This window comes from Otolemur garnettii, unplaced genomic scaffold (assembly GCF_000181295.1).
Source record: "Otolemur garnettii isolate 467f Iridium unplaced genomic scaffold, OtoGar3 scaffold00003, whole genome shotgun sequence".
NCBI lineage: Eukaryota > Metazoa > Chordata > Mammalia > Primates > Galagidae > Otolemur > Otolemur garnettii.
Window position 1 is genome coordinate 4,945,135 of NW_003852398.1, and position 21,091 is coordinate 4,966,225.

The 21,091-nt window shown below is 46.3% G+C and overlaps 1 protein-coding gene across 3 annotated transcripts in view; it reads left to right on the forward strand.

Annotated features, from left to right (window-relative positions):
- Positions 1-21,091, forward strand: part of STK10 (serine/threonine kinase 10) — a 149,263-nt gene that overhangs the window by 13,232 nt on the left and 114,940 nt on the right. For 2 of the 3 annotated variants that reach the window (XM_003781942.3, XM_023515232.1), the window contains exon 2: positions 16,606-16,770. In XM_003781942.3, the coding sequence (XP_003781990.1) occupies positions 16,606-16,770 (165 nt within the window). Of the gene's footprint in view, positions 1-9,983; positions 10,023-16,605; positions 16,771-21,091 lie in introns of those variants that run through there. The other variant, XM_023515237.1, reaches the window with a different exon arrangement.

Here is a 21,091-nt window from a genome sequence, read left to right on the forward strand (position 1 = left end):
GACCACAGGCACCCGCCACAACACCCAGCTATTTTTTGGTTGAAGCTGTCATTGTTGTTTGGTGGGTCCGGCCTGGATTCAGACCCGCCACCTTAGGTGTATGTGGCTGATGCCTTAGCCACTTGAGCCACAGGCGCTGACTGAACCCAAGAATTTGATGTTGCTGTGCATTATGATGCTATGGCCCTCTACTGAGGGTGACAGAATGAGACTCTATCTCAAAAAAAAAAAAAAAATCTCTCTAATGACTATTACCTTTACAATAATAATAATAATAAAATACCAAAAGGATTACTGGTGGGAAAAAATGGCTTGATCTTAACCTCTCTAAGGTTTGATACCGTCTGGAAAACAGAATTGATAAAAAGACACATACCCCAAGGTTGTGGTGAGGATTAAGTAAGGTAATACAAGGTGCCTTAATCCTGCAGGGGTGGGAACTGGCGGCTCTGGACAGAGGTGCTTCCTTCTTCACTCTCTCCTTTTTGCTGTGGACCCTACACTCTTCCCAGCCCTATAACTCAGACTGAGTCTTCTCTCAGTCCCCCTCTGGGTAGGAGGGAGCCTGGGAAAGGTGGAAGCAACCCCTCTCCTCCAAGGAGGCAGAGCCTGTGTCACCTTTCACACCTTCTTTATCAGTGATATGTGGGGTTGGATTCCCCATTGTTTTTGAAGAGCTGAGATCTGAGGGCTCCCACATTCCTGGCCAAGTTGGACAAGTTGCCTAGGTTTTCAGCCAAGGCCAAGACTTGGTATCTCTGGTGCCAATCCCATTTACGTTTTCATTTTTTATTTTATTTACTGGCCCAAAGGGACTACGGAGGCTGTGCCCCTGCATTGTGCCAGGATGGCTCCCCAGGGTTCTCCTCCCTGAGGGAGGGAGTATTAACCACATGTCTTTGGAAGCCATGCCATTCTTCTGTTGTTGTATGTCATAATCTTTGCTGTCCTTACCTGTCACTTGTTCTGAAACTTGGCTTGTTTGTCGTTGAGCTGAAACTTGGCACAGAATCATTGATTGGGGAGTGATTTCTCTCTACTTGGCAGGATTAGTTACCTTTATATATTCTGACCCAGTCGAAGCCATTGCCATCTCCAAAGCAAGAGGTGCCATCTCCCAAAACTGGACAATAGCTAGAGAGTCCAAAATCAATGTATTAACAACAAAAGACTTCTTATCACTTTTCTTTCTTCTCTCATGTGGAAGACCTCATTTCTGTCTTTTTGCATTTATACATTTATTAATTCATCATTTGAAACACTTCATGTATACCATGACCAGAAGGAGTAATAGATACTCTGATGAACAAGATAAACGTGGCTTTAGACTTTTAAGAACAAAAAATACGCAAGTCGTAAGAGACAACAGTAACAGCTAATAGTCAACTGACTCACCGATGGTGGTTTATAGGGTTTTTTTTTTTTTTTTTTTGAGACAGAGCCTCAAACTGTCCCCTTGGGTAGAATGCCGTGACATCACAGCTCACAGCAACCTCCAACTCCTGGGCTCAAGCGAGTCTCCTGCCTCCACCAACCAAGTAGCTGGGATCACAGGCGCCCGCCACAGCTCCCGGCTATTTTTTGGTTGCAGCCATCATTGTTATTTGGCAGGCCCAGGCTGGATTCGAACCCGCCACCTTAGGTGTATGTGGCTGGCACCTTAGCCACTTGAGCCACAGGTGCCAAGCTGATTTATAGGTTTTCTCATGTGTTGCTGGGATTGTTCGTATCTCCAACAGCAAACTAAGGCCTAAGTGTTCTGGTTTCCCAAGTGCACTTAGTTGGTTAGGTAGTAGAGTTGGAGCTTGAACCTAGGTGCATAGCAGAACAAAGCGAGTTCTGCTATGACCCCGGTTCCCTGTGGGGACAGATTTCCTGTCTCCTTAACAGTCGAAGCCTTTCCTGCAATTGGCAGCAGTCATCTCTGTGCAAAGATTAACTGTGTCTGGGCAAAGACAGCACGTTTCACAAATCGCTTGGTGGAAATTTGCCCATTCCTAACTTTGCCAAGATGGGGCCATTGGATGGCATGGGGAAAGGTACTTGTAAAAATAACTTTCTTGGCTACAATATGGAAGGCGGGAAAGAGGCTGCTGTTCACAGAACTCAGCAACAAGGTAGGCTCAAGTGCCTTTTGAGAAAACAGGGAGATGATAGTTATCTGTGTCCTGGACGTGCATTTCATTCCTTTATCCCTCTTACATCCACCTAGTCTCTCACACACCCACTCATGTTCCAGCCCACTCATTCTTCCATCTACCTGCCCTTCCCCCCATTTACCACCCTCCCATTTATCTGCCCTCAACTCCACCCATACAACTTCCCATCTGTCCACTTACCCACCTCACCGGTCTATCCATCCACCCATCTCTTCACCTACCCATTCACCCATTCATTCACCCGTCCACCCACCCATTTGTCCACCCACCCATTTGTCTACCCACCCATCCATCTATCTACCATATACTCACCCTCCCATTCCTCTGCCCAATCTATCCACTCACCCAACCTCCCATTCATCTACCAATCCATTTATCCATTTTCCTCTCCATCTGCTCACCTATACACCTGTTATTCCACCCATCTGCTTATATATCTGGCTGTCTGTTTACCTGTCTTCCCATATATCAGTTCTCCCACCTACCCACCTATCTCCCCATTCACCCACACTCCCACCTATCCACTGGCTATTCTGTGCTAGGCTCTGTGGGGTAAACTGAAATGAATCAGACATGGGTTTAGCATTTCTGAGCTGATAGGTAGGTTAGAGCGGTGGTCCCCAACCTTATTGGCCTTACAGGGTCTGGAAGACAAGTTTTCCAAGGACTGATGGGAGATGAGGGGGTGGTTTGAGGATGATTCAAGAGTATTATATCTCTACCTCAGATCATCAGGCATTAGATTCTCATAAGGACACAACAGCCTAGATCTTTGCCATGTGCAGTTTACACTAAGGTTCACACTCCTGAGAATCTAATTCCTAATCTAACAGGAAGCAGAATTTAGGTAGTGATGCAAGTGATGGAGAGTGGCTGTAGTTACAAATGAAGCTTCACTGCTTGCCCACTGCTCACTTCCTGCTGTGTGGCCCAGCTCCTATCAGGCCATGGACTGGACTGGTCTGCAGCCTGGGGTTTGGGGACCATAGGGTTAGAGAATCTATGATGCAAATGATTAGGGCACCAGTTGGGCTGTGATGAAGGCTCTAACAAGGTGCAGAAAACTTCCAGTAGGGGAGGTGGGCTGAGCTCTGGGTAAGATGTTACAGACTAGGCTGTGGTTGAGTTAGATTTTGCAGGCTAGTTAGACATAGGCATGGCGAAGGCATTCCAGGTTGGGAAGGGACATGGGGAAAGGCCTGGAGGAAGGGAGTGAGGATAAGGCTGAGTGTGAGGAGCAAGTGGGGCTTTGTGGGAGTGGACAGGGGCTGCTCTCAAGGGCTTAGAGTGCTGGCCTGGGGGCTGGGGCCTTAATCCATCAGCAGCAGGGAGCCATTGAGGGTTCACTCTGAGAGTGTTTCTGTTTGAAGGCAATGGAGGGAGAAGTGGGAAGGAGCACTGGCACAGAGGGCATGTGGGCGGGACCCCTTGGGGATGAATGCTATGGCGGGCTACTGAAGGCAAAGAGCCAGACCTGGGTTCGAGGCCAGGCAACTGCTTCCCTGCTGTGTGACCTGGGACAAGTCACTTTCTTTACCTGGGCCTTCCTTTTTAATAAAGGGAGTGGGCTGCACCACTGCACACCTCACTGACCTGGGCTGGAGGAAGGCAGCCGCACACTGTCTCGCACAGGGAATGTAAGAGGCCTTTTACGTGCTGAGGCTCACAAGCCCAGGGCCTCCAGAGGCCAGGCCTATTGTATGCAAGGCTCCACCCTCCACTGGCTTGTGCCGCCCAGGCCTGGGTGGATTCTGAGCCCAAGCCCATGTGAGCCACCCACCCCAACTCTGAGTCTGCTGCCCTCAGACTACCCTCCTTGAATTTGTGTTGAGCTCTTTCCCTGCACAAAGCCGGTTCTGCTATGACCCCGGTTCCCTCCGGGGCCAGATTTCCTCTTCTTAACAGAGTTGAAGGCTTTCCTGCAATTGGTAGCTGTCATCACCATGTAAAGATTAACTGTGTCCAGGCGTAGACAGTGCAGCTGTACATTGTGTGAGACACAGACCAAACCCACATTTTGGTTCCAGTGGCCTGAACCATATTTGATATATGATTGGCACAGCCATCCAGAATAAAGACGACCGGGAAAATAGAAACTCTTAGCCTTGACTGCTCCATTCTTTGGCTCTGACTCACACGCCAGCCTTTTTATCCGACAGGTCAGCTGGGAGCCTTCCCCTACGCCACGCCACGGGCTGCTCGGCTGGGTTGCTAGGAGGCCTCGCGAGCAAAGTGCTGCAGGCTGGGGTTCCGTTAACCCACTCTCTGCTCTGGGTCTCTTGTTTTCTTCCTAGAAAAATAAATATGTATTTCTAAGCCTGGGTCTTAGACATCGGAATGAGTTTTAGTTATTCCCTCACCTCTGTGAAGAGGAATTTTCTGCCAGAAAGTCCTAGAATATAAAACAGGGGTCCTCAAACTTTTTATTTATTTATTTATTTATTTATTTTGAGACAGGAGCCTCAAGCTGTCCCCCTGGGTAGAGTGCAGTGGCATCTCAGCTCACAGCAACCTCCGATTCCTGGGCTCAAGCGAGTCTCCTGTCTCAGCCTCCTAAGTAGCTGGGACCACAGGCGCCCACCACAACTCCCGGCTGGTTGCAGCCGTCGTTGTTTGGCGGGCCCGGGCTGAATTCGAACCCGCCACCTTGGGTGTACGTGGCTGGTGCTATAGCCACTTGAGCCACAGGCGCCGAGCCCCTCAACTTTTTAAACAAGGGGCCAGTTCACTGTCCCTCAGACCATTGGAGGGCCAGACTGTGGGCCCCAGGAGGAGTTGGCTGCTAAGCAGGACAGGCAGCGGCAGCAAAAACACCCGGCGGGCCGGATAAATGTCCTCGGCGGGCCACATGTGGCTCGCAGGCTGTAGTTTGAGGACGCCTGGTATAAAGCCTTGAGAGCAAAGGTGTGTGTAAGAACTTTCTGCAGTGATGGAAATGTTCCTGTATCTGGGCTATTCAGTAGGGTAGCCACAGTGTGTTTCTATAGCACAAGAAATGTGGATAGTGCAGATGGAACACCACAATTTCCACTTCATTCTTATTAATTTAAATAGCAACACGTGGCTAGTAGCTACCATGATGGACAGCACAGCTCAAATGGATTCTGAGAGAACGAAGGTTTCCATCTCTGAAAACATGTAAGACAAGGTCAGGATGAGGTTGTCTCTTTCTGTATGGGCATCTCCTTTGCTGTCCCAAAGCTATCCAAACCAAAATCTATTCTTGCTGGAACCCCTGTGGATAATTGCAAGATATTATTGGGTAAAAATAATCCCTATAAACCACTTGCTTCATTTTTTTTTTTTTTTGAGACAGACTCTTATTTTATTGCCCTTGGGAGAGTACTATCGCATCACAGCTCACAGCAACTCTTGGGGTTAAGTGATTCTCTTGCCTCAACCTCCCGAGTAGATGGGACTACAGGTGCCTGCTACAATGCCTGGCTATTTTTTGTTGCAGTTGTCATTGCTGTTTTAGCTGGCCAGGGCTGGGTTTGAACCCACCATCCTCGGTATATGGGGCCAGCGCCCTACCCACTGAGCCACAAGCATGGCCCTCAATTTTTTTTTTTTTTTTTAAGGCAGAGTCTCACTCTGTCACCCTGGGTAGAGTTCTATGGGTTGAGTCCAAGGGTTTGAGATTGCTCACAGCAATCTCAAACCCTTGGACTTGAGCAATCCTCTTGCCTCAGCCTCCCGAGTAGCTGGGACTATAGGCGGCTGACACAACACCCAGTTACTTTTTCTATTTTTAGTAGAACCAGGGTCTCTTGTTAGAACTCTGGAGCTCAAGCACTCCTCCTGCCTTGGCCTCCCAGAGTGTTAGGATTACAGGCATGAGCCACTGCGCCTGGCCACTTGCTTTCACTGTGCTATGTTTCAGTTCATTTCTGTCCATATGTGCAGGCAGTTTGCCCAAAGAAAATTTGTAGGCTAGCTATAATTTTATTATGCTGCTTTGTTACTTACTATATGGATTAAGCATTTTGTCTCATTCCTGTATATCTTATTACTTTAAAGGGCTGCTTAATATCCCTTTAGGGTAATTTAATCATTCTCTTTAGGTTATTTCTACCTTTCCCCCCATTATTTGGGACCAGTGTGATCATGAACCTGGTACATTTCTTTTATTGTATTTCTGAATTATTTCCTGGCCTTAAATTCTCAGGAATGAGGGATAATAGGCTTAGAAGTTATTTTCAAGACTCTTAAAACCTGCTGCCAGTTGTTATCCTTAAAGGATTGAATTGGTTTGTATTCTGTCTGTAATGAATATACCCGTTTTGCCACTTTGTCTTCAGCACTGGATTATTCTTGTTCTTGCTAATTTAATAAGTGTGAAATGATCGTCTCCACTTTTTTGAGACAGAGTCTCACTATGTTGCCCAGTAGAGTGCTGTGGTATCACAGCTCACAGCAACCTCCAACTCTAGGGCTTAAGCGATTCTCCTGCCTCAGCCTCCCAAGTAGCTGGGACTACAGGCACCCACCACAATGCCCAGCTATTTTTTGGTTGTAGTTGTTAATTGTTGTTTGGCAGGCCCAGGCTGGGTTTGAACCCACCAGCTCCGGTGTATGTGGCTGGCGCACTAGCTGCTGAGCTACAGGCGCCGAGCTGTCTCCACTTTTTTGGAGAAAGGTTTTTTTTGGCAAAAGAATCCCATAGTTAATGTTTGCCTGTGACTCATTAGTCACCATTTTTTCATGGAGGTCCCACATCTTGATTTATCAGTCATCTCCTCTATGAGGTCTCCATCAGCTTTGTAGGTCACAGTGGCTTGGGAGTGAAGGTGGTGCTTGTCACACATCTTTTGCATGGTGAAACACTTCCGTAGATGTCTGCTTTCTGCTGGAACACCCCCAGAAATGGGAAACTTACTTCCTTCTTGGTAGCAAATGATGGGAGTCCGCAGGGAGTTTATTGGCTCACATAACTGAAGAATGTAAGGGTAGATCCTGCCTTCAGGAACAGCTGGCTCCAGGTGCTCCAGAGTCATCAGCATTCTGCTTGCTTCCATTTGTAGGCCCTGCTTCTCTCCTGTTGGCCTTATCCTCAGGCAGCCTCTCCAAAGGAGTAGCAAGGTGGGCTGTGAGACCCTCCAGCCTTCCATTCTACCAGTTTAGCAGCCTCAGAGAAGGAAAAAATTATTTTCCTAATAACTTTGGCAAAAATGCAAAAAAGCAAAAACAAAAGAACCACCAAAGTATGAACCTGTTTGCCTCCCTTAGGTCACACGCCCAGGCATCTTTGAACCAATGACTGAGACAGAGTTCAGCACTTTGACTGGGTGTGGGGTGTGTACCTGGAACCCCTGTCTGGTCAGCCCAGCATGAATCCTGTGGATTGACAGCAAGGACGAGGCAGTTTCCAAAGGAAACAAGAGTATCAAATCCACAAGGGAAATGGATGCTGGCCAGGTTCCCCAAGATCCATATTTCCAGGCAGCTCCATGAGCTCCCAGGCCAGAAGTTAAGGGTGTCATCAGGAATGCCCCTGCCCTGCCCTGCCCCCCTGTTCTTTGTTCTTGTGTTCTCATTTAATTTTCTTGTGGCAGGCCATGTGTTGCTGTTTTACAGAAGAGACAAGTGTCTCACCTTGGATCCTGGTCTCTGGATTTGCCTGTGTGGGCTCAGAGCGGGGCTTAGGGACCTGCAGTTTTGGAGTGGTGGTTAAAGTTCTCTCTGGTTACTAAGTTCTTTGATAACAGCATTTTCCCACCAGGAGAGGGGAGGGACACAGTGATCAGCAGGTAACCAGGAGGAAAGGGAAGAGCCTGGGGGAGGTCCTCTGCTGGCTACTGTGTGGCCATCTCTTAGGGAGCCCCCAGCCCCTGACTGGGCCCCTTGGGTGGGGGCAGGGCTCCCAGCTGGGAGGGTTGCCCCTGCTTCCTCCAGGCTGGCCCTACACCAGCACAAGGGGGAGGATTGTTCCCACAGAGGTTCCTGGGCCAGAAAACACAAGTGGCCACTGTGTATCTGCTCTCAAGGCTGTGGGCTGAGGCTTTAGTCACTGCCGCCAGCAGTGGAGGGCTGGGTTGGGGCTCCTCTCGTCCTCTGCTGGACCTCAGCCTTGTCTTAGCTGGTGGGAGAGACAGACGTCAGAGGCCCACAGACAGCCACTTGTTCTGTATGTGATTTCTTTTATTATTTATTAATTTTTGAGACCAAGTCTTACATTCTCTCACCCTGGGTAGAGTGCTGTGGCATTGTCATAGTTCACAGCAACCTCATACTCTTGGGTCCAAGCAATCCTCTTGCCTCAGCCTCCTGAGTTGTTGGGACTGCAGGCATGTGCCACCATGCCTGGCTAATTTTTTTTAAATTACTGTTATTTTTAGTAGAGAAGGGAGTCTCACTCTTGTTCAGGCTGGTCTCGAACTCCTGAGCTCAAGCAATCCACCTGCCTCAGCCTCCCAAAGGAGTAGGACTAGAGGTGTGAACCATCGAACCTGGCCCTGTATATGATTTCTTGCCTGTCAACTCCCATAGTGCCCATCTACTTGGACTACTGGTAGCTTTCCAAGACCCACCCATTCCTTAAGATGGCCTGACATCAAAGGGTGGAGAGAGCTGGGGTATCATTTCCCTGCCCTACTTTTGTATAGAGGGGAAACTGAGGTCCAGAAAGGATTTTTGCAGATTTTATAGGTACCTCTGGCTAAGTAGTGAGGTACATGGCCTTTAAAGCCCCACAGGCCAGAATCACCTCCCAGCCCTGTTATGTGCCTGCTATGTGACCTTGGGCTAATTGCTTCCTCTCTCTGAACATCAGGTTTTTTTGCAGTTTTTTTTTCTTTTTTCTTTTTTCTTTTTTTTTTTTTTGAGACAGAGCCTCAAGCTGAGCCCCTGGGTAGAGTGCCATGGCTTCACTGCTCACAGCAACCTCCAACTCCTGGGCTCAAGCGAGTCTCCTGCCTCAGCCTCCCAAGTAGCTAGGACCACAGGTGCCCACCACAACGCCTGGCTATTTTTTGGTTGCAGCCGTCATTGTTGTTTGGCGGGCCCGGGCTGGATTCGAACCCACCACCTTAGGTGTATGTGGCTAGCGCCTTAGCCGCTTGAGCCACAGGCACCGAGCCTTCTTTTTTTTTTTTATGGTCTGGGCCTGGGTTTGAACCTGCCACCTCTGGCATATGGGGCTGTAGCCCTACTCCTTACAGGCGACGCCTTAAACATCAGTGTATATATATATACACACATACACACACGTGTATATATATATAAATAGGGCTCTTGGGTGGTGCCTGTGGCTCAAAGGAGTAGGGTGCCAGCCCCATATGCCTGGAGGTGGTGGGTTCAAACCTAGCCCTGGCCAAAAACTGCAAAAAAAAAAAAAAAGGGCTCTTAATAAAGAGATCAGATGGTGTCTTCTCATGTCCTCTCTCAGGTCTGGTGCCTTTTCAGGTTTCCCTTAGGCAGGATGGCTCTGGCTTGTGCAATCTCAGCTATCTCAGCAATTGTCCTGAGGTTGCACTTCATTGCCTGACTTGATGACATGCCTATTCCTAAGCCAATCACTGTGACCAAAGGGAGTGCAATGTTCTGATTGGCCAGAGTGGGTTGTCCACTGACTTCTGGTCAGTGGGCCATGGAATCAGGTTCATTGCAGGTCAGTGATTGGCAGTGGGAGTGGATTAGTTCCGCTGAAAAAAAGTCAGGGAAGGGCAAATTATGCAATGGGAAGGCAATGATTCCCACATGCAAATTCTCCTTCTAGGCAGAAGCTGTCTTGTTCACTTCATTTGGCCAAGTAAATAGTGGTTAAATGAATGAATGGATAAGGAATAAGATGCTTCCTCCCATCATCATGTAGTGAGGAGAACACTGACTGGGGTCAGGATACCACCGCAACTCACAATTCTGGTGAGTCTTGATACTTCTCCTTTAGTCTGCTTGTCTGGGAAATGGGCACCCTGGCTGATGCCAGCTGTAATGCTTTGTTGGCAGATTGAATTCTGGCTGTCTGTGGAAGCTACAAAACAGTCTCTCAGTGTGAGTGCTCTCCATTGGCTATCATTGTCATTTATCTTTAGCAAAAAGAGATAGCGCTTGGAACACTGGGTACTTCCAGTAAGGGTCCTTGGGAAGTGATTGGGAGCTTTGAGCCAGGCAGGCTTGCAGTTGGATCTAGCCTTTGCCTTCCACCCTCACTTGCTGTGTGACCTCAGACAAATCACTCCACCTCTCTGAATCTCAGTTTCTCATCTACAGACTGGGACTGGAAATATTTATCTTCAAGGGCTGGATGGAGGATGAAATGAGAAATATCATTTATGATCTGTCTTGGCTCACAGTGAGGGCTTGGTCAGTGTTAGCTGTGTAGGGATCCAGCCCCCACCAAACCTGTGAGTGTCCCCAATGCTCAGCAGTGATGAGGGAATGAGGAAAGTAAAGACAATAGAAATAGAGTAGAATTTACAGAGTGGGCCCACGGGAATTAACGCCTTTTGTGCGAGAGACAGCGATGACCCCAAACTCCAGATGCACTCAGTTTGTATTACTTCTCTTGATCAACAAATGGATGTTTGCAACAACAACAACATACATCATCCTTGCGGTTTCTCATGCCCTAATTCTCCGTTACCCACCCAATTACTCTTTAGCTACTTTCATTACTTTTACTTCTTAGGATATTTATCAATCTCTGACAGAAGTACAGAAAACAAAGGAAAAGAGAACATGGATTTTGGGGCTAGATGCCACCCAGTTAAATCCTCTATGTTCCTGTGGGGCAGATTAGTTGACACCCTACTCATTAGTTGATGGGTTTCTTTCTTTTCGTTTGTTGTTTTTTTTTTGAGACAGAGTCTTACTTCGTTACCCTTGGTAGAGTGTCATGGCGTAACAGCTCACGGCAACCTCTAGCTTTGGGCTTAGGAGATTCTCTTCTCTCTCAGGCGTCCTCACCCTTCCGAGTAGCTGGAACTACAGGCACCCACCACAACGCCTGGCTATTTTTTTGTTGCAGTTTGACTGGGGCTGGGTTCGAACCCACCACTCTTGGTATATGGGGCTGCGCCTTACTCACTGAGCCACAGGTGCTGCCCTAGTTGATGAGTTTGTAAGCCATGAAGAAAAAAGGTGAATCCTTTTATCTCATACCCATAAGAACTAGTCTTTCTTACCCAGTGAGTCAGCTGCACATGTTGTTCCTAAAGGGCTTGGGAAACCATTTGGAACAATAACTCCCCCAAGCCCTTTTAGGCCTCAGCCAGGCCCTTACCCACCTTTTTTCTTCTTATTATTTATTAAATCATAACTTTGTACATTGATGCATTTATGGGTTTCAGTGTCCTGCTTTGATATACAATATGAAATGCTTACATTGAACGAAGTAACACCTCCATCACAATTATACCCATTTCTTAATAGTTTTGAAATGTGCCACATTGTGCACGTTAGGCGAGGTCCCCCCAAGTGCCCTCCCTCCTCCCATATCCCCCCTCCCGTTCCCTCTCTCTCTCTCCCCTTCTCTTCTATTTTCTGGACTATAGTTATGTTTTGCCATTCATATGAATGTGTAGGTGATTATATATTGATTTCATAGTACTATTGAGTACATTGGATACTTTTTTTCCATTCTTGAGATACTTTACTAAGAGGAATATGTTCCAGCTTCATCCAGGTAAACATAAAAGATGTGAAATCTCCATCTTTTTATGGCTGTATAGTATTCCATGCTGTAATTTATTAATTCATTCATGGGTTGATGGGCACTTGGGCTGTTTCCATGACTTGGCAATTATGAATTGGGCTGCAATAAACATTCTGGCCTTATGTGCCTTTTTCTGGGGTTGTTTCAGGCCCAAGTGAGGCTCTTAAGGACATTTTTCCTGGGATCCTTTCTGGCTCCTGCCAGGCCCTTGCAGACCTTTTTCCTGAAGTCCTTTGATGTTTGTGCCAAGCTGTATCATGAAGCCCCCAGTATAGTATGTTCTTTGTGGAGGCTCACGTCCTCTCCCATTATCCTGCATACCTGACCCTGATCACAAAACTTTTCATACAATTATTTCATTATTATGTCAATCTAACTCTATTCCTATAATCCTAATTTCCCTAATGTTTACCCACATAGCTATCTCTGTGGTCTCCAGGTAACAGATTGCTGCCTCAACCAGGCTGTGAAGGAATTTAATTTTGGCCAAGTCACTCATGGGTCCACAGTTTCTACTAACCCATCTCTGGCAGGCGCTGGTCTCTGTGGAGTCTGAGTGAGGTGCTGGGTAGCGGGTGTGCCCCGTGTTGACACTGGCATCCGGCTAGAGGCCCAGCCTTGTGGTCAATGCTGCCTTTCAGGTTGCAGGAAAGGCAGGGTTTGTGCCCTCATGGAAATGGTCCCCGCCTGGGCCTCCTCTATGTTCAGGAGAAAACATCCCTTTTCAGGAAATCCAGGAAAAGGTGACTTGCAGCCTTTACCAGCTCTCAGGAGTGAAAAGTGAATGATTGACCAGCATGGTCAGGGCGGTTGCCTTGGTCACTTGCCCTAGCTTTGGCTACCCACTAAGCCCTCAATCTCCTGCCTGTAAGGGAACAGAGCTAACCTAACTCCTTTCTGGGTCGGGAGAGGAGTTATACAGGAGTGAAGGATTCCTTGCTTAGCTCTCTAGTGGGGATGTTAAAAAAAAATCAGCTTTACAGGAAATGAAAAGGGAAGTACATAATCAGTTATGTGAATGTGAAAAAAAGAGAAGGCGTGTACGAGAGAGAGAGTGCATGTGTGTGCACACCCTGATTACTTAGTTGATGGGTTTCTAAGATGTTCTAAGTTTAGGGGGAGAAAACCTCACTGAGGTAGGGCCCAGGGTGCAGATACATTGTAAAGCAAAGACTGGCCCTGGGAATGGCCCTTTATGAAATTCCCTTCCCTGAATGGGGCTCTTGGGCCCAATTTGGGAGGTGTCATAGATTTTGGCTCAGAAGTGACTTCGATGGAAGAATGTGGCTGCCCAGAGTGTGCAGACTTATCTTTGGGACTGCCAGTGTCCCAGATCCATTCTGCCACCTGACTGGGGATTCTGCCTCAGTCTCTGCATCTGTAGATGAAAGAATAATAGCACCTACAGCATCCATTGAGGAGTAAATGAATTACCATATAAGGAGTGTAGACCCGTGTCCCATGCAGCTAAATGTGAAACTGTTGTTATCACTGTGGGGGATGCTGGGGGCTTTGCAGCTCAATTAATGAAACAATTCCGTAAACTGAGAATTAAGTGTACCAAATGCACACAAACATAAAATTGCCTATTTACATCATCCCCTCAGCATTACTTCCTTCCAGAAGGTTCCCTGGGGCAGGGTTAGATGCCCTGGCCCAGTTCCCAAATCTGGTCATTAGGACAGTGTCTTGTCACTTTCAGGAAAGGGCTGTCTCTCCAGCTACCTTAAACTGGCTAGAGAGAAGGTGGCTCTGTCTACGTATAGTGGGTGCCCTGTGTAGGCTGGCCCAGTAGCTCTCACAAGGGGCTTCTGAGTTCTGGAGATTACAGGGAGACCTTATATAGCAGTGGAAAGTACACAGAATTATGACATTAGATGACCCACATACAAATTCTGGTGCCAACTCTCCTAGTTCCATCATATTTCTTTCTTTTTTTTATTTTTTTGAGACAGAGTTTCACTTGGTCACTCTCGGTAGTGGTAGGGCATCATAGCTCACAGCAAACTCAGATTCTTGGGCTCTAGTGATTCTCTTGCCTCCGCCTCTCAAGTAGCTGGGACTATAGGCGCCCAACTACAACGCCCAAATACTTTTAGAGGCGGGGTCTCACTCTTGCTCAGACTGGTCCCATCACATTTCTTCTCTAAACCTGGGCTTGGGTATTCATCTGTAGGATGGGGGACATTGAGGTGCTGGTCATTGTGATGATCACATGACTGACTGTGCATTGTCATCTGTGGAGTAGGGGCTAAACCTGCAGGAATATCTCACCCATTGTGTTTCCAGTGGAGTCAGGTTCCAGAGGTATTGCAGGAGGCAAGGGTAGGGTGTGGTCACTGTCACCCCTAGGAAGATGCTGCTCATTGACTCCAGCTACGCCCGTTTTTCCTGTGCTTTGCAATAGATTGCTGTTCAGATTATCCAGGTGAGCAGTGAGCTTTTAGGAGCCACCCAGGGAAATGTGTTCTTTTTCAATACTGGAATCCCATACATCCTGCTGGACTAAACGCCCACTGCTTCAGCCCCTGAGGCCTGCAGGTCCCTGGAGGGAGCTGAGGGTCCTCACCTCCCATTTCCTGGATTCTAGTGTGTGGAATGGGTGGGACTGCTTGCTTCATTTAATTTAATGGTTATTTATCTCTCCCTGTTTTGAATTGTGGCCATATATATATACACATATATATGTAAAACATTCGTAAGTATACAGTTTAGTGGCATTAAATAAGTTCAGTAGCTATGTAATCATCACTAATATCTATATCCCACATTTTTTGTCATTTTCAACAAAAATCTCTGTACCCACTGAACAATAACTCCCCCAGGCCCTGGTAACCTCTGTTCCACTTATGACTTCAACTCCTCTAGCTACCTGGTGTTAGTGGAATCAGCAGGAGTTTGTCCTGCTGTCACTGGCTTTTTTCCCTTAGTGTAATGTCATTAAGGTTTATCCATGCTGTTGCATGTGTCAGAATTTCCTTCCTTTTTACGGCTGAACAATTTTCCATTGTTTGTATATATTATGCCACGTTTTGTTTGTCCATTCATCTGATAACGGACTTGTGGGCTGCTCTGCCTTTGGCTACTGTGACTAATGCTGCTCTGAACATGGGTGTACAAATAGCTGCTTGAGTTCCTGTGATTTTTGAGCAGTTACTGGGTCATGTGGTAGGTCTGTTTAATCTTTTGAGAAAGGTCCGACTGTTTTCCATGGTGGCTCCACCATTGTACATTCCCACCAGCAATGCACGGGGTTCTAATTTCTTCACATCCTTACCAATACTCATTATTTTCCATCTTTTGATTGTAGCCATTCTAGTAGGTTACTTTCTTTTTCTTTTTCTTTCTTTCTTTTTTATTTTTTTGAGACAGAGCCTCAAGCTGTCCCCCTGGGTAGAGTGCTGTGGCTTCACAGCTCACAGCAACCTTCAACTCCTGGGCTCAAGCGAGTCTCCTGCCTCTGCCTCCCAAGTAGCTGGGACCACAGGCGCCCGCCACAACGCCTGGCTATTTTTTGGTTGCAGCCATCATTGTTGTTTGGCGGGTCCAGGCTGGATTCGAACCCGCCACCTTAGGTGTATGTGGCTGGTGCCTTAGCTACTTGAGCCACAGGCGCTGAGCCACTTTCTTTTTCATCAAATAAGAAACAGTTGTTTTGCCCGGGTGACAGGCATCTAGGAAGCAATTCCACTGTAACTGGTGGGCACATATGTAAGCCTGATTTTCATTCTATATTTAATACAGGGTGGCCATAAAGTTTATATGCAGTTGCACATAAAGTTGCACATGAATTTTATGGCCATCCTGTATATGTCAAAAAAAAATTCGTAAAACATTCCTGTTAAAATTTTAGGCTGGGTGCTGTGGCTCTTGCCTTTAATCCTAGCACTCTGGGAGGCCTAGGCTGGTGGATTACCTGAGCTCATGGGTTTGAGACCAGCCTGAGTCACAGCGAGACCTTGTCTCTAAAAATAGCCAGGCATTATGGTGGGCACCTGTAGTCCCAGCTACTCATGAGGCTGAGGCAAGGGGATCGCTTGAGTCCAAGAGTTGGAGGTTGCTGTGAGCTGTGATGCCACAGCACTCTACTGAAGGCTACAAAGAGAGACTTTGTCTCAAAAAAAAAAATTTAGCAGTGTGGAAAGTGAAAGTGCCCTTTGACTGTCGTCTCACTTTAGGTCCCTCCCTGGCCTGCTGTCAGGAGGTATCTTTCCTGAGCGTTTCCACACATACGTGTGAATATGTATGAAAACCTCGTTTTCCATTTTTCATACAAAAAGTATGGCCCTACTTTTAATTGCTCATTGACTTGGATTTTTTTTTTACTGAATAAATCAATAATGTTTGCACATTTATATTTATAGAGCTGACCTGTTCTCTCTTTCTCTTTTTTTTTTTGGAGACAAAGTTTTACTACGTTGCCTAGGCTGGTCTCAAACTCCTGGGCTCAAGCAATCCTCCAGCTCAGCCTAGGAAGTAGCTGGGATTACAAGTGTGCACAGATGTACCCAGCTCTGTTCTTATATTTTTATTTATTCCATAGTATGAGTGTATTGTACTTATTATTGTCATTATTATTAAACATGGATGTTGTTTCTCATGCGTGCTCCTATGTGTGTTGTGCCACACTGGCCATTGTCAACAACAATGAAATCCCCATTCAGCATCTCAGCCCCCATCTGGACATCTGGCCTCTGTTTTCACGCCCATGAGGTGCTCTCTGGCTAGCTTCCAGGAGTCTGTTTTCTGCCAAGCATGGCTTGTTAACCTGCTGTGTCTCCCCCTTTGCAGGCCAAGAATAAGGAGACGGGTGCCTTGGCTGCAGCCAAAGTCATTGAGACCAAGAGCGAGGAGGAGCTGGAGGACTACATCGTGGAGATAGAGATCCTGGCCACCTGTGACCACCCCTACATCGTGAAGCTCCTGGGAGCCTACTACTATGATGGGAAGCTGTGGGTAAGGCTTCTCTTCCCCCAACCCTGCACCCACCCACCCAGCCCCCATGGCCTGCTGCTCTAGGGCTGGCCTGTCTTCAGGTCTCCAACTCTTTTCTTGGCATCTGCTTTGAGGACAAGGGTCAGAGCAAGGAGAAGCCCCCTGATCTCCCTTTCCCATGGAGTGTCCCCCCTTGGGTGTAACACCAGTGATTCAGAGCAGGAAGGGACTCTGAAGCTCCACTGCGTGGCCTCAAATCCCAGCCCTGCTCTTTGCCAGCTGGATAACCCTAGACAAGTTCTTAACCTCTCCATACCTCAGTTTCTCCACCTGTAAGATGGAGGTAATAATAGTACCTATCTCATAGAGTTGTTGTGGGGATTAAATGAATGAATTCATCGTAGGTGCTAGAAGAGTGACTAGCACGTGTGAGAGCCCACTAAGGGTTGACTGTAGTATTTTTAGTACTAGCACCTCTTCTCCCACTGCTGCAGCTGCTCTGTGGTCATTCCTCCTGACGGCGGCATAAAGAAGGTGGCCCTTGGCCAGCCCCCTTCTCCATCAGCATCTTCATCCTTTGATAAGCACAGCGCAGATGTAGCTTCAAGCCACATCTTCCAAACTCAGTATTTCCCTCTGACCTTCCATAAGGAAATTGTAGAGTGCTCCTGGTTTTCATAGGATAAGCTTGCCTGCAGAGTGCTCCCATGCCGGTGTTCTAGTATTAATACCTCTCACTTCATCAAACACAGACTTCCTAGGACATACGTCTCCCTACCGTTATTTTTGGCCATTTAAAAAAAAATGTAAAACATAGTATTTTTATCCCCAATACTCAGTACAACATTTGTAACAAAAGCATGTGCAGGAAATGTCTTCAGTGGATTCTAGATGCAATTGGAAGAACATCAGAATCACATGTAGACGTTTTGAAAAGGAAACAGGTTCTGTAGTGCTGGGCCTCTCAGGTGTTACTGGAGCCCAGAGCCTACAGTGCTTGTTAACAGTGGTTAGTAATTGTCTGGTGATCGGGAGGGGTTGCCTTATGCATTCTTTGTACTGTCATGATAGTTTATTATGTATAGAGACAGTTTTACTGGGTTTTAGTTACAGTTTAGGAAATCGGTGGAGAGTTCAGAGTGACATAAAATACTGTATGATTAATTTCCACTTAAAATAATGGGAAGTAGGCCAAGTGCAGTGGTTCACACCTGTAATCCTAGCACTCTAGGAGGCGGAGGTAGGGGATCCCTTGAGGTCAGGAGTTCAAGACCGACCTGAGCAACAGCGAGACCCCATCTTTACTAAAAATAGAAAAATTAGCTGGGCATTGTGCCACACCTGTAGTTTCAACTGTTCAGGAGGCTGAGGCAGGAGGATTGTTTGAGTTTCGGTTTTTTGTTTTTTTTGCACAGAATATCTGATTTTTAGGAGCAAAATTGCTGATGCTAAATGAAGAAATATGTGTTTCCTCTGAGAAAATAATCTTGCTGCTTAAGAAAACCAAAGGATTGTCTAGAAACCACTGTTTATCCCTCTCATTTCACAGATTAGAAAACTGGAGCCCGGTAAAGGGAAGCCAGTGGCGGGGGTGGGGTGAGAATAAGGATTTGGCCTTTCTAACCCACCCAGAGCTCTGTCTGCTAAAACTAGCTCCTCTAGGACTGCGGCGAACTTTCCTTTACCTCTTTGAGCATCTCCTTGGGAATCCGCTTAGGCAGCAGTGGGGGAGTAAAAACATCCCCACATGATTGTCAGCTTTGGATTTCAAAGCCCTTCTTTATCCATTGTCTTTGGGGACCTTGGGAGTGGAGTGGACGAAGGTAAAGAGAGTCACCCAGTGGTCAGCCTTTTCCAGGGAAAGAACAGGGTCAGGATAGTCCCCTTGCTCACTGTCAGACAGCTAAGGCTGATGTAGCAGAGACCACACATTTCCTCTGTCCTAACTCATGAAACTGCTTTTTAACAAGTTTTTTCTACTTCTAAGAATTTACACAAATATTACGTACATGGTCATTAGAGAAAAGTGAGAATATACAGAAAATCAAAAGAAAAAACAAGCCATCCAAACTTACCCATTTTCCTATACATACAGGGTTTTAGTAACTGGTGAACTTATAGCATACCCACTACTTTATCATTTACTTTTTTTTGAGACAGACTCTCAAAGCTGTCACCATGAGTAGAGTGCTATGGCATCATAGCTCACAGCAACCTCCAAGTCTTGGACTCAAGTGATCCTCTTACCTCAGTTTTCCCATTTTTAGTAGAGACGGGGTCTTGCTTTTTGCTCCGGCTGGTCTTGAACTTGTGAGCTCAAGCTATCCACCCGCCTTGGCTTCCCAGAGTGCTAGGATTACAGGCATGAGCCACTATACCTGGCCACTTTTTAAAATTTAAGATATATTAAGAAAATCTTATTGCATCGGTGGGAAATACTTGCATCTTCATTTTTAATTCTTCCACAGAAATCCGTCTTCTGTGCCTTTTTCCATTGTTAGGCATTTGGTCATCTCTCCTTTCTTCTTCTTTCTTCTTCCTTCAATATTATTGTTTGCTGTTATAAATAACTCTATGGTGGACATTGTTGAATTTTTTGTGTTCTTGTCTGAGAAACACTCTGTTGCCCTTGGTAGAGTGCTGTGGCGTCATAGCTCACAGCAGCCTTAAACTCTTGGGTTTAGTGGTTCTCTTGCCTCAGCCTCCCAAGTAGCTGGGACTATAGGTGCCCACCATGACACCTGACTATTTTCTGATTGTGATTGTCATTGTTGTTTGGCAGGCCCAGCTGGGTTTGAACCCACCAGCTCTGGTGTATGTGGCTGGCGCCCTAGCTGCTGAGCTACAGGTGCTGAGCTAAGAAACTCCTTTTTTCTTTTAACTTTTTTCACATTTCATCAAATCTCTCTCTCTCTTTTTTTTAATTGTTGGGGATTCATTGAGGGTATAAAGCACTAGGTTACACTGATTGCATTTGCTAGGTAAAGTCCCTCTTATACTTGTATCCTGCCCCCAGTAAGGGAGTCACACCATGACTCCCCACCCCTTCCCTCCTTCCCTCTCTCTGCTCCCTCCCCTACCACATACTAGCATCATTTGTCCTATCAGAATTCAGTACATTATATTCTTGATTCTCCATTCTTGTGATGCTTTACTAAGAAGAATGCACTCCATCCAAGTTAGTACAATGTAAAATCTCCATCTTTTTAGTGGCTAAATAGTAAGTATTCCATGGTATACATATACTGCAGCTTGTTAATCTATTCCTGGATCGGTGGGCATTTAGGTTGTTTCCACAGTTTGGCAATTGTAAATTGAGCTGCAATAAATAGTCTAGTGCAAATATCTTTATGATAAAAGGATTTTTTTTTCTTCTGTGTAGATTGTCTGAGAAACTTTTTATAAGAATTTTTAAGGCTTTTAAAGTGTCTACTGCCAAATTGGCCTCCTGGAAGCACTTGTGGTATCACCCACAGGAGTTCTCCCGTTTATTCAGCCACCCACCCATTTGTTCATTTGTCCATCCATTCATTTCAAATGTTGGATTGCTGATTACGTACTTTTAGAAAAACATCTATTATATATCTATTCCCATTATTCATTATGGTTGGCTACCAAGTTCATTACTTTCCCAGGTCTAAAGATAATACCAATAAAAGCTAGCATTTACTGAGGGTTTACTATGGGCTAGGCCTTTTTTCTTCTTTTTGAGACAGAGCCTCAAGCTGTCACCCTAGGTAGAGTGCCATGGCATTACAGCTCACAGCAACCTCCAACTCCTGGGCTCAAGCTATTCTCTTACCTCAACCTCCCAAGTAGCTGGGAGTACAGGTACCCACCACATTGCCCAGCTATTTTTTATTTTTTGGTTACAGCTGTCATTGTTGTTTGGCGGGCCCAGGCTGGATTTGAACCCTCTAGCTCAGGTGTATGTGGCTGGTGCCTTAGCCACTTGAGCCATAGGTGCCGAGCCCAGGCTTTTGATATGAGTTTTACTTGCATTATGTCATTTAATCTTCATTCTATAAGGTGGTTACTTTATCTCATCTTACAGAAGAATTTGAGAAACAAAAAAGCTAAGTAAGTTGCCCCCCAGGTCACATAGCTAGAAAGTTGCAGAGCTAGAAAACCAGATAGAGAAAAAGAACAATTCTTAACTAGGCTGTTTAAATAAGTACATTAGAATTTTTTGTCCCAATGTTGTCACTTTAGGCTAGTACTTCCTTTTTGATTTTTTTTTTTGAGACAGAGTCTCAAGCTGTCCCCCTGGGTAGAGTGCCATGGCATCACAGCTCATAGCAACCTCCAACTCCTGGGCTCAAGCGAGTCTCCTGCCTCAGCC